This window comes from Ipomoea nil, unplaced genomic scaffold, assembly GCF_001879475.1.
Source record: "Ipomoea nil cultivar Tokyo-kokei standard unplaced genomic scaffold, Asagao_1.1 scaffold3169, whole genome shotgun sequence".
NCBI classification, from domain to species: Eukaryota; Viridiplantae; Streptophyta; class Magnoliopsida; order Solanales; family Convolvulaceae; genus Ipomoea; species Ipomoea nil.
In genome coordinates this window covers 2,644,143-2,656,629 of record NW_017619597.1, presented here as the reverse complement: position 1 = coordinate 2,656,629, position 12,487 = coordinate 2,644,143, and the positions used below count along the sequence as shown (strand labels likewise).

The following is a 12,487-nucleotide window of genomic DNA, read 5'->3' as shown; positions in this document are numbered from 1 at the left end:
ATATATATATATATATATATATGTTTGGAACTGAAACCGTCCGGTTTAAAATCAGAACCGAAATCGGTTTTAGTTTCGAACTGAAACCTTATTAGTTTCGGTTCCTAACTGAAATCAAAACTGTACGGACGATTTCGATTCCGATTCAATTAGTACAATGCACGGTTCTGTTCGAATTGAACCGTGATCACTCTTAATTTGGGTTTGATTTAAGAATTAATTCACAATCATTATTTAGGAATCAATTATTACAGAAGAAAAAGAAAAGGAAAATTAAGTGGGTCAACTTTTGTGTAATAATTAATAAAATTTAATTGGGCAGGTGGGAAATCAATGACTAAAAATAAACATAAAAATAGCTCTCTGCCGTCGTGATCTCCTGTGTTGTGTTTTCTTTCCGGAGGCACGACCCGATCCGACATACTATATTCTCGTTTTCTTGCAGGCCAGCGGTAGATCCGGTCTCTTTAAACGCCGTCGTTCCTTCCTTGACGACGCCGCATCGTTCCTTCTTCCCCGAGTAGCTCCGCCGCTAGATTACGGCTTCTCGGTCGGATATCTGAGCTCTGCGTTTCGTGTTTTTCTCTCTAGCGTTTGGTAAGCTCTCTTTCTATTGACTGCGAAATGCCTTTTTCTCTGATCTATTTTAGATTTGAATATGTATTTTTGAAGTCGGATTGCTCGAGTTTATTAACCCTAGCTTCCGATCTTTGTACGGCGGGTTGAATGTATACGCGTATCTGTACGAGTACACTGAGGATGTATACGATACTGTGCTGAATCTCTGAAATTGATCTCCGTTGCTTGCTTAGCTTTGAGCTTGTGTTGTTGATTTCCGGTGAAACAGTTTTATTTCGAGGGATTTGCATTTTTAGGAGCTTGAGATTTCAGAAACTGAGTAGGGCCTAGTGGAACTGTGGAAGAGATTTTGGGGAAATGATTCTGGTACTAGTGTGAAAAGCGTTCCTATAAAGACTAGAACTAGTGGGAGGTCTAGATTTCGAGCCTTAGTGTAGGCATAGATTGTATGGGTATTCCCCTTCCCTTTGTTAAAAAAAAAAAAAAAAAGACTAGAACTAGAATTGCTCAGAAAATTAAGATGCTGAGGCAAATTACTAGTTTTCTATATCTTCGTTTACTTGACTTACTGCATAGAAAGCTTCCATTTCTGTCGTTCAACACTGTAGTTTGCACTGTCTGTTTATTTTCACAAAGCTTGGGAAGTCTATGAATTCAATGCTTATTGTTATACTATGAAAAGTAAAGCACATTATATTTCGAAAGTTTATATTTGATGCGGTTCTTGGCTGCTAATGTTTTATCACGAATTGGGATTTTTTAATTTTTTTTCTTGACATGTTTGCAGAAATGGCCAAAGTTGAGATGGGTTGCTAGTTTGCGTTCCTCTTTATGATGGTATGACGTTGTCCTTTTATTACAAATTTATACTTCACCTTTTGCATGAAATTTGCTTTAGAACCAGAAGCTTGGCAAGTTAACCATCTTTGATCCTAGTACATTTATAGTATCTGCAGAAGTAAACCAGGGTGTCTTACTTTAGACTGTGTATATGGCAGGAACAGATTAAAATATATTTTCTGAATGGTAAAATTGCAATGAAAGGTTTTGTTGTGAATTGAGTTTTGATTTTTTCTCTCTTTAGAACATACCCAAAACAAAAGTGTTGATGATTTTGTTGTAATAAAAGGACCAGAACAACTCAACTATAAGGACATACATGGCCATCATGGCTGAGAGGGATGCTGCCATCCTAGAACGGAACATGGCCCTAGACGAGAGAAAAAGAGCTTTAGCAGAGCGAGACATGGCGATGTTGCAGAGGGATGCTGCAATTGCAGAGCGCAATACTGCCCTAGAGGAACGTGATAATGCCATATCTGCCCTTAAATTGCGGGAAAGCTCAATGAATGATGAAGATATTGTTTCCAAGTCACCAGGAGCTGAACACATCCATTACCAGCAGGAGATGCATGAAATGATAAGTGCAGCTGCTTATGACCCAACAGAAAACCTCACAAACGACCCCTTCAACGTGACAGATCCTACTCCTCAAACTGCCAATAATCCCAGGAAGGTGAGGCAACCAAAAGAAAGCAAACCTAAAAAGGCATCCAAGTTAGCAAGGGTGGTTAAAAGAGAGGAGGTGGAGGTCGAGGATTTGAGTTGGCAGGCAGTTTCTACATTCGATGATTGGGATGATGGGAACTGCGGGGAGTTTGTGGACGCCAGTGATGAAGAACAAGACAAGCACCTGGATACATGGGATGAAGATTTCGGTTTAGAGCAGGTAAATTCTGATGTGTCTGCAATGCCAGTGCCAGTTTGTTCCTGTACTGGAACCCCTCAACCGTGTTACAAATGGGGGAATGGTGGGTGGCAATCAGCCTGCTGCACAACTACCATATCCATGTACCCGTTGCCACAAGCATCACATAAGCGCTATTCCAGAGTTGGTGGTCGAAAGATGAGTGCAAGCGCATTCAGTAAACTGCTCAGCCGTCTTACTGCCGAAGGCTATGACCTGTCTGCTCCACTTGATCTGAAGGACCATTGGGCAAAGCATGGCACAAATCGGTATAGTACAGTAAAATAGCATTGCCAGGGCCAATGGCCAAGGGCCAGCCAGCAGATTGTGCTAGCCTCCTCATCTACCTTTGATTAAAATTATCTACATTCATGACTCATGGCGTGGAGAAAGAATTCAAGATGTAGCTCAAAGATTTGAATTCTATTTACTGTGATGGTAGGGTTTTCTTTCAAGAGCGAGCAATCGTTATTATAACAACGTTGTTCTGAACATATTTTATTTCGAGCATACAATCAAAAATTGAACTGACATGAGATTGTAATTACAAAATGCATATGGTATCTGCCAAAACAAAAGCAGGGTGTGGCTGTCCTACAAATGAGGAGACTTTAATTCATCAAAATTGGAAGCTTCATAATAATGCTTTCATCAAAATTGGAAGCTTCATAATAATGCACAACCTGGAGCCGGCCATTTTTCCGGTCTTAATTTTCATCATCCATTACAAATATAAGACAACCACCCGGCAACTCTCTCCTTCCTCTTCCACTCAAGCAAACTTGAGAGCTTTATGCCAAAACAAATCAATATGATACAGCAGCAGAACTTAGCCCGTTCATGTCTGAGAGAACCTGACACAAATCACAAAGAACAAGAACGAAATATAGCACAAGGCTCGAACAGGGGAAGGAAACACAAGTCAAAGAGAAACTAAATAATAGCCTTTCTAGTCGTCATTACACATTAGCAGGAAACATACACCAATGACTCTGTTAGCAATAAGGATCCAACTCCTGCAAGACGCTACAAGTCACAACTGAACAATCAATCTAGTTCTCTGTGTAATGTACAAGTACAAAGCAACCAAAGAAAATAACACTGATCCTGATAAGACTTGGCCTACATCAACTAACTTTTAAGCATATGAATGAAAGGTCTTTTCCTAGTAAATACTACTTATAAGCATATAAGCAGGTGCTGCAGAGCCACTTGTAAATACAAATTCTAAGGCCATATATAATATATAGATGGAACAGATAAAAACATTCTTTTATAGATAGATCAGGAATACTGTATAGGACGACATATATAGAAAAATATACACAGTTTTATCCTCACATAGACAGTTAGGATGAGTTCACTAACTGAAGAAATTCTCTAATTTTCTAGTCTAGAGAAATTAAAAAAAAAAAAAATAGAAAATTTGTTTACTTGTACAATTATCCAATTTGGAAACCAGATGTTGAAAAACTGGAAAATAGAAGATTGAAGAATTCTGCTTTCAAAAAAAAAAAAGGAAAATTGAAGAATTCAAAAAAAAAGGATAATGTACTCTCCACCATTTCAAATATTTGAAACCATGTTAATCCCAATAGTTCTATTATTTGCAAAAGATCACAATAAATTGTAGCACTTAAAGCAAAAAAGGGTGGGTTACATATAAAGAGGTCCAACAAAATCTATTTCAACAAAGCCAAAAACCACACTAACACACAGCATTATTTGTTATCACAATCATTTTAAAGATTGTAACAAATAGGGGAGCCGTAGGATTCACTTACCTAAGAGAATAAACATCATGAATTCGTTGCATACAAATCTAGAACCAGATGATTTTCTCACTGATCACTAAAACTAAAGCCAAACCTATTTGCCATGGGGCAACCAGATATCACCTTAGGAATGTTACATACAGATCAGAAAAGTAAAGGGTCAAAATACATCCTGAAGGATTGCCATGTCTTTATGCTTGAAGGATTGGCCAGTAGAACAAAAGTGTATATACCAAGTTCACTGCTTCAGCTATAGACATCAAAACTTAACATGCACTTCAAATTGATTCAGGAAGGCACTAGATTCCATCATTTGTCCTTGAACCCAAGTAGCTTCACAGATGTAATTAAACCCCCAGAATAATTGTATGGCCAACACCAAATATTAATCCCCTTACAAAGGAAACAACAGACATTAGACAAGAATATCCCAAAGCACATATGATATACGATTGAGCCTGAGAAGAGTCAACATGCGGCTTTCCTCCAAGATGAAATTCATTTAATCAAGTGACAGATACGTTCAGCATCATAATCTCAAACATGAGTCCACTAATACACCTACCAGTCAACCATTACACACGAAAGAACATCTATCACCTACATGAATTTAAACATACTATATTCTTGGTTGTAAACCATTGAAAGGATCAATCCTACACAAGGGTATGAAAATTGAAAACCTAGTGTTTCTCTCCAAAAAGCCACAAAAGGTGCATCCAAAAACCATCATTTTCATATCAAATTCCAAAGCACTATGGATCTCACTGAATATTGTAAAGAAACCTTAACTTATACTTTCCCTCACCAAAATACAGTTAACATGCTCAGAGTTTTCCTTTAAACTTCAGAATATATCATAACTACATATCCTCAGTCTGTAAGACAAAATAGTAGTATTTATCTACCTAAAAGTCATGTCCAACACCCTCAAATGCCCAAAACAGCATAAATAGAAGGAGCTCAGATCCATTAGAGTCTTCATCATAGACAAAATACCATCTCCACAATAAGATCCTCTGTAAGTGTACAACCTAAAACTAAGGTGACTGGATCCAATTTGTTCAGAGAAGAGCATAAAAGACTCGGGAGTAGAGAGAGGGTAAAACAGAAAAGTAACATCCACCGAAAGAATAAGGAGCACATAAAAGAGAAATAGGTTCTTTGCTTTGAGCAGCTACACAGCAAATGCCTTCCTTATCAAGCAGCAGATTCTACATTCCAAGGGCACCTGCGATCAGTTTGTAAAGAACCCACCTTAAACTTAACAACAGGGTGTTACAACACAAAATGCTAGTATTAAATGAGCTCTGACTTACCAAGTAATCTTTTAAGACTACTAGTAACTAGTAATATCCTCGTCCATATGGACTATCACCATGATAAAAGGATTGGTAAGTGTGTCCACGAAACTGTTTTAGAAACAGAATATAGAAAACAAATATCATGAATCAGGTGAGGTAAAAGACTGATAAAGATAAACATTGCACCATGGTGGAGTCTGGTTAAGATAAATTTGACACTCACATCAGAGGAGTCATAGCCATAGCCATAGTAACCTTGCGAACTGAAACCACCATCAGCTGCAACGTCATCTAACAACAGAAGTACCACAATAAGCTGCCGGACAATGAAAGCATACCAAGACACAGGATAACATGAAGATGCAGCGTAATTACAAAAATACCTCTGTAACGGCTTCGACGGAGTGAAACTGCAGGGTCAGAGTAATCCAACCTTGGACGATGTCTGCTAGGCTCCATGTAATCAGGATCCTTGTCATGAAAATAAATTTTTTTTTTTAAACAAAAAAAAAAAAAGGTTAATGTTAAGAAAACCAAGCACTGAAATATTATGCTGGCGCATAAAGCAACATTTCCTCCTAAAGTAATGTAACGTAAATTGGATTAGGTTTGGACCAAGGGAGGATAAAGCTTCCTGCTTACAGTCCTAAAAAATGGTCTCTTCATCCCATGGGCAGTTTGATCATAAAAATAAGGATCTTCATAGTGCCTTCCCATGAATGGCCTGTCAAATGCTTCATTAGCAAGATATGGTTGCCTCCTTAAACCATCATCCATATGACTTCTATCACCATATCGTGGTCTATCAAAGTAAGGCCGTACAAATGTCGGATCTACATCAGATGGTGAATGGCCACCCCGGAAACCCCATCTCTCTCCTGCAAATGCAATGACACATAATGATATAATATATATCTTATTAAGGAAAAGGCCAGGAAGTGAATTAGCTTATGACAGATAAGTTTTTTTGTAGAATTGCAGCAATACTTTAATTACCTCCTCCAAAATTTTGCCTTTCAGGGAAAGGAGGATATGGTCTATCAAATTCATGTTCAGAAAACCCCATTCTACCACCATAGCCATGTCCACGGGGATAAAAACCCCTACCTCGTTGAAAATTTGGTTGACCAAAAGCACGTCCACCTCGTACAAAACCCCTTTCTGCAGGCAGTGTACCTCAATGCAAACATTTTATGCAAAAATGAACATTGTACATTAATAAGAGCTCAAAAAGATATTTACCATAATTTGTATAAGCTCCACTATTACCACGGCCAATCCGAAACCCACCAGACATCCCTCCTTTAACAGCCTGAGTTTTGGGTAGAGGATTTGAAAGTCTTGCTCTCACTCTAATCTATAAAGATGGTAAAGAAATTATAAAAAGCACACATGATTTCCATATTAGTACAAAGTCATATGATATAGTACTAAGATCAATGCACCATCATACATATGAGAGCACAAGTTTTTGTACGCTCAAAGAAAACAACAGAAGAAAGTGATCAATTTTGAGTCCTTTTAGTAAAATATTCTGGCTTGGGAATTACAAATATATTTATATATATAAACATTTTTTTTAAAAATACCTTTGAGTTCCCATCATTGAGCTCTGTGTTATTTATGCCTTCAACACAAGCAACAGCAGCTTCATGTGCGGTGAAATCTACAAATCCAAAGTCCTTCCTCTTTGCTGATGACATATTTCTAGCAAGTATAATCCGTACAATCTCCCCAAAACCTTTGAATTTATCCCTTACACGATCTTCATCCCAATGAGGAGGGAGTCCATCAACAAATACTGATTTAACTTGGGCCATTACCTCAGGATCTGGCTCTGATAAAGGCTCAGCAAAAGCCACTTTGGCAGTTCTCTCCGAGTGGCCAAAAACAGCATCGGGCTTTTGAAGTCTTTTATATGCGGTCACGGCATCAGCATGACAAGAGAACTCAATAAATGCAAAACCCCGACTTAAACCTTCATGCTTAGGATCCTCGACCAGAGTAATGCTTACAACGCTTTCTATGCCATATTCTCTCAACCTTTGTCTTATCTGTTATTATCACATTCTGAAGTTAATAAGGAGAAATTTAGATAACATGAAAATGTATAGAAAATAGTAGAAATGTTACAGCTTCTTTTGTCCATGTATTACAGATATTCCCAAGGAATAATGTATCATTATCTTCGCAAGGAGCAGTCCCACATCGCTTCCCTCGTATCTGTAAAATTTGAGATTAGAAAATTGCACTTCAATTCAAACATACATTCAAGTGACAGAAAAGAGTCATACAACTGGGTTTCTCATCTCTGCCAAAACCCGGCTGGCTTGCTCTTTGGTTGCAAACCTCACAAATGCATATCCCTTATTCTTGTTAGTGGGCAATTCCTTGTGCATTCTAACTTCAACTACCTCTGCAGCATGCTGAAATACCCTTTTTAAATCCTCTTCAGTAGCATCACGGTCCAGCCCACCGACAAATATTTCCAGCTCTTTCCTCTTCCTACGCTCATTTGCAGCGGCATTTAGTTCTGCACGTTCATCTGCTACTGCATCTGCTTCTTCACCATTGTGTGGTGTATCACCTTCAGCAAACTCCTCACCACTCAGTACTTCATGATCCACTTGCTCACGGAATGCCTCTATTCTATCATCATCACTTTCCTCTTCATAAATATTCTTTCCTTTCATCTTCTCATTGGAATCTTCCTCCATTCTATCTACCTCCCCTTGCACATATTTTTTATCCTTAACAACATTTTGGCCCCCTTCAAGTTTATCATTCAGTTGCTGTTCCTCTATTGTGTTGTAAAATTCATGATCCTTGAGAGATTTGGTATCTGCAGCAATAGGTTTTGTAAACCCTGCAGATTCTACATCTTCAACAACAGCCTCATCATGCTCAACAGATTTTACATCCTTAACAACAGCCTCTTCATGCACAACGGGTTGTACATCCTTAATGACAGCCTCTTGATGCTCAAGAGGTTTCACATCTTTAAGAACAGATTCTTTAACATAAGATGATTTCACAACACTGGCAACAGTTTCATGATCCTCAGAATTTTCCACATCATTGTAGCCAGTTTGTTGATCATCTGAAGCAAAAACTACCTTTTCGGTCAACCCTGCTGCCTCAGCTGTTTCTAAGTCCATCATAGCATGTTTATTCACATTCACATCACCTTGATCTTTCTTTACAGGCTCACCATAATCATCACTTGACGCTAGGTTTACCAAATGTTTTCCTTCTTTCTCAGGACCAGTCTCATCCTGCAGAGATACTTCAAATTTTGAATCCTCTTCTTTCTCCTTCAAAGAGTCCTCCACATTTGCTGTTCCAGCTCCTGTAGATTTGGATGTCTCAACCGAAGCATTTTTGCCAGACTTTGGATTTTTCCGTACCACTTTCCTTACAACCCTTCGAACTATTTTAGTTCTTGAAACAGGCTTTGTTTCTAGAGCCGCATGATCAACACAAGCAAATAGTAATAAAAAGAAAAAGTTCTTATCAAAATCAAAACTATAATCAAAATCACAACTATAATCAAAATCACATATATTTTATCAATGAATAGAAAGATATGTTAAAAATAATCACTCCTCATAGGCTTAGATTTTGTTTGAAGAAAATTAAAATTTATAACTAAACTTGGAGCATTTTGATTGCCAAAATTAGGACCTAATATTTTATTTCAACATCCATTTACTGAGAAATTATAATCTAAAACAGTTTCATGGAAGCTAAAGACTCAATAGTCGGTATTATATACCTGCTGGTGATTGTTTCGAGTCCATCAAGTTGGGTGTAATGGCCGCTACTGATGCTGCAGCAGCGTTAGCGGTTGTTTCGTTCGCCTTCGCCTGTTTCGCTCTTGTAACTGGGGTGCGCTTCGCCTCGTTGGACATCAATGTCAATTGGGATGCATGCTCTGCGTCGGGAGTGTTCTGTGACTTGGCGGCGGATTTTTTCGACGGCGGTGTCTTCTTTGCCGGTGGTGTCTTCTTCGCCGGTGGCGTCTTCTTCGCCGTCGATGCCGCTTTCGGCGTTGCGGAGTTCGGAGTTCTCATATTTGACGAGTAAATAAAAGTATAATATATGTGATCAAATCAGATTAAGGAAAAAGGAATAGCTACGCTTGTGCCCTAGCAATCTACGGAAGATGAATGCGGAGTAGAGACTAGAGAAAATGGTAGAGATATAGAGAGAGAGAGAGAGAGGATTCAGAGGACGCGACAGTTGCGCTGTGCTTAGTTGCTTACGGGCTTCGGCTCAAGGGAAATCTATATTCGGTGAGCGTGAACCCCTTCGTATTTCCTATTGACGGTGAATCGTTTTGATGTGGCGTATAATGGATTATAGGAATTAGATTGATGTATATCCCGGCTCAAATACCTTGTAGTTTAATGGGGGTTGGTCATGTTATTAATTTCTTCCCCGTTTGAGTTGATTACCTATGAAAACTTAAGTTAATTTATCTTTATAATTACAAACTTTCAAAGTTTTTTTTCAAAATGGTCCCTCGACTATCGTTTATTCTCAATTTTGCATTTTGACTTTTAATTGCACCTAATGTGGTCCCTTAACTTTTAAAAACTCTCCCAAATTGGTCCTCCGTTAGAAATTCCGTCTATTGAGTGTTAAAATGAAGGGCATTTTTGTCCGTTTACCTATTATATGCCTGATATACTCTGAAAAATAGTCGAGGGACCATTTTGGGAATAGTCAAGGGACCATTTTGGGAAAAATTCATTTATTTATTTTCATTTTTTTAAGACTATCATATTAGAATTTCTATAGATTTTTTTTTCTTACAAATATAAATAGATTTTAAACTTTCTCTACAATTTTTTCCTTCTGTCTAAACATACAAACTTTTCCTCTATCCCTATCAAGTTTTACAATAAGTTTCGTACTTTGGTAAACAAGTTTAACTTTCAAATTTAAGTTTATTAATAATTCATATATAAAATACAAACAAACTTCAAAATGACAAGAACTTGTAATATTGAAAAATGATGAGGCTTTAGGTTTAGAATTGCTTGTTTTCTGCTAATTATTTTTGCATTTGGTTTATTTTACTTGTCCTTTAACACATAAAATTGATAGTCATAGTTGTAGACTCTCTTTAGCATGATGTACTTCTTGGTAGATAGGCATTTGGAAATGGTAGTTATGATTTGTACTAACTTTGGAATGAAACTAATGGCCTTGCAAGTTAAGGTAAGCCAACTTTTCAAAAATATTTTCTAAGATTTTGTCATTGACCGAGAAGTGACGCGTACTTCTCAATTCCAAGAAGTGCTAGAAGCATAGCGATTGATTGTAAAAATAATAATTTTATTTACAAAGGCATACTGACCGAGAAATAAAGCGTACATTTTGGGTGTCTAAACTGATAAAAATAGTAATGTTATTTTTATTGGTAAAAATAATATTTAATGTGATACATAGTGATTGATTGTCTATTGAAGTGTGTGTGTGTGTGTGTGTGAACATAAAAAGTATATGAGTATTATATTTTTGAAACTTACGGAACTTATTGTAAAACTTGATAGGAATAGAGGGAAGTTGGTATGTTTAGATAGAAGGAAAAAAATTTGTAGAGAAAGTTTAAAATTTTGACTTTTGATTGTGAATTTTAACTATTTATATTTGTAAGAAAAAAAAAATGTATAGAAATTCTAATTTGATAGTCTTAAAAAAATGGAAATAAACAAAAATGAAATAAATAAATGAGTTTTTCCCAAAATGATCCCTCGACTATTCCCAAAATGGTCCCTCGACTATTTTTCAGAGTATATTAGGCATATAATAGGTAAACGGACGAAAATGCCATTCATTTTAACACTCAATAGACGGAATTTCTAACGGAGGACCGATTTGGGGGAGTTTTTAAAAGTCAGGGGACCACATTGGGTGCAATTAAAAGTCAAAATACAAAATTGAGAATGAGCGATAGTCAAGGGACCATTTTGGGAAAAAACTCCAAACTTTCATCTAATCGAAACATTATTTTTCATTTTAACTAAAAGTTTTCAAGTAATACGAGAATCGTATTATCTTTTTTATTCAATAACATTGATACTAAATTGAAACATGTGCTCCATCTCAACTAAAAGTCTAAACAAATAATTTGATTGCACCTTTATGTTTATATATTATATATGCTCAACACACCTAAATCAAATAAGTAAAAAGATAAAAATAAGTCATGAATTAGTAGCAACAATACAATTAATAAAAAATCGATTAATCAACCAAACTAGTAAAATTTGATTAACTATATTTTTAATTGAAATATTGCAGTATGCTAACATTATTTTTATTTTCTTTACCCTCTTTCTCTCGTGATGAGCAATATTTTTTTAAAATTACTGGTAGGTCGGTTAATTAATGAACACCAAATGGATGAAAGTTACATAAAAAAGAAAAGCATCAGCTATAAGATTGAGTTTGTTCTTTTAAGTAACAATTTTCCTTTTTTCCATTTTGATGAAATGTTCCCTTTTGTTCTTTTAAGTAACAATTTTCCTTTTTTCCATTTTGATGAAATGTTCCATTTGATCATGAGTGAAAACAAGATTAACGAGCGAATGTATGTAATAAGATGTATTTAGGCCATAATTCCTTATCTCTTCTCTATCATCATATGGATTTTTTTTTCTGGATTAATATATAAAGAATTCATTTTTTTTATAACAGCAAACACTCTTGAAATCCGAGAATAACTTTTTAAACGTAAATGTAAGAACACAATGGATTAAGTCCAAACACCCTCCCAAAGTAAGTTGATCCTTAGTCTTTCTTTTATGTTAGCTTCATAAATATTATGGGTAATTTAATGTTGCATTTTGCAGGTCTCCTTGATTGATGAATGGTTTATTGCTGCTGGGGAGGAAAGTGTGGAGTTAGAGGTCCAAAAGCATAGGGAAAAGAGTGTGGCAGAACATGTTTATGTTAATTAATAATCCAAATTTCTTCCAGGATGATAGCTGCATTTTCATGTGCCCCTAATTTCAATAGAAGAACAAGAGCAGGGAGAAGTGTAACCTCTGTGCAACTCTTGTGCTTCCTTG

The 12,487-nt window shown here is 36.5% G+C and overlaps 2 protein-coding genes across 6 annotated transcripts; one reads left to right on the top strand and one right to left on the bottom strand.

Annotated features, from left to right (window-relative positions):
* Nucleotides 1-329: 329 nt before the first annotated feature.
* On the top strand, nucleotides 330-2,899 carry LOC109167629 (protein BASIC PENTACYSTEINE6-like). 2 transcript variants are annotated; one of them, XM_019316689.1, is made up of 3 exons: nucleotides 330-597; nucleotides 1,367-1,416; nucleotides 1,709-2,899. In XM_019316689.1, exons 2-3 carry the CDS (start codon nucleotides 1,411-1,413, stop codon nucleotides 2,612-2,614), a joined length of 912 nt encoding a protein of 303 aa, XP_019172234.1. In that variant the 5' UTR covers nucleotides 330-597; nucleotides 1,367-1,410; the 3' UTR covers nucleotides 2,615-2,899. The 2 variants fall into 2 exon arrangements, with proteins under 2 accessions (XP_019172234.1, XP_019172235.1); XM_019316690.1 differs by lacking the exon at nucleotides 330-597 and adding an exon at nucleotides 615-945.
* A 1,974-nt stretch (nucleotides 2,900-4,873) lies between these two features.
* Nucleotides 4,874-9,664, bottom strand: LOC109167628 (nucleolin-like). Of its 4 annotated transcripts, none has more exons than XM_019316684.1 (11): nucleotides 9,181-9,664; nucleotides 7,700-8,871; nucleotides 7,539-7,628; nucleotides 6,995-7,459; nucleotides 6,648-6,762; nucleotides 6,402-6,566; nucleotides 6,048-6,283; nucleotides 5,789-5,876; nucleotides 5,629-5,696; nucleotides 5,421-5,513; nucleotides 4,874-5,332 (listed from the first exon to the last, which is right to left on the bottom strand). In XM_019316684.1, exons 1-10 carry the CDS (start codon nucleotides 9,476-9,478, stop codon nucleotides 5,448-5,450), a joined length of 2,763 nt encoding a protein of 920 aa, XP_019172229.1. In that variant the 5' UTR covers nucleotides 9,479-9,664; the 3' UTR covers nucleotides 4,874-5,332; nucleotides 5,421-5,447. The 4 variants fall into 4 exon arrangements, with proteins under 4 accessions (XP_019172229.1, XP_019172230.1, XP_019172231.1 ...); XM_019316685.1 differs by having other exon boundaries at nucleotides 6,048-6,280; XM_019316686.1 differs by having other exon boundaries at nucleotides 7,700-8,865.
* Nucleotides 9,665-12,487: the final 2,823 nt, after the last annotated feature.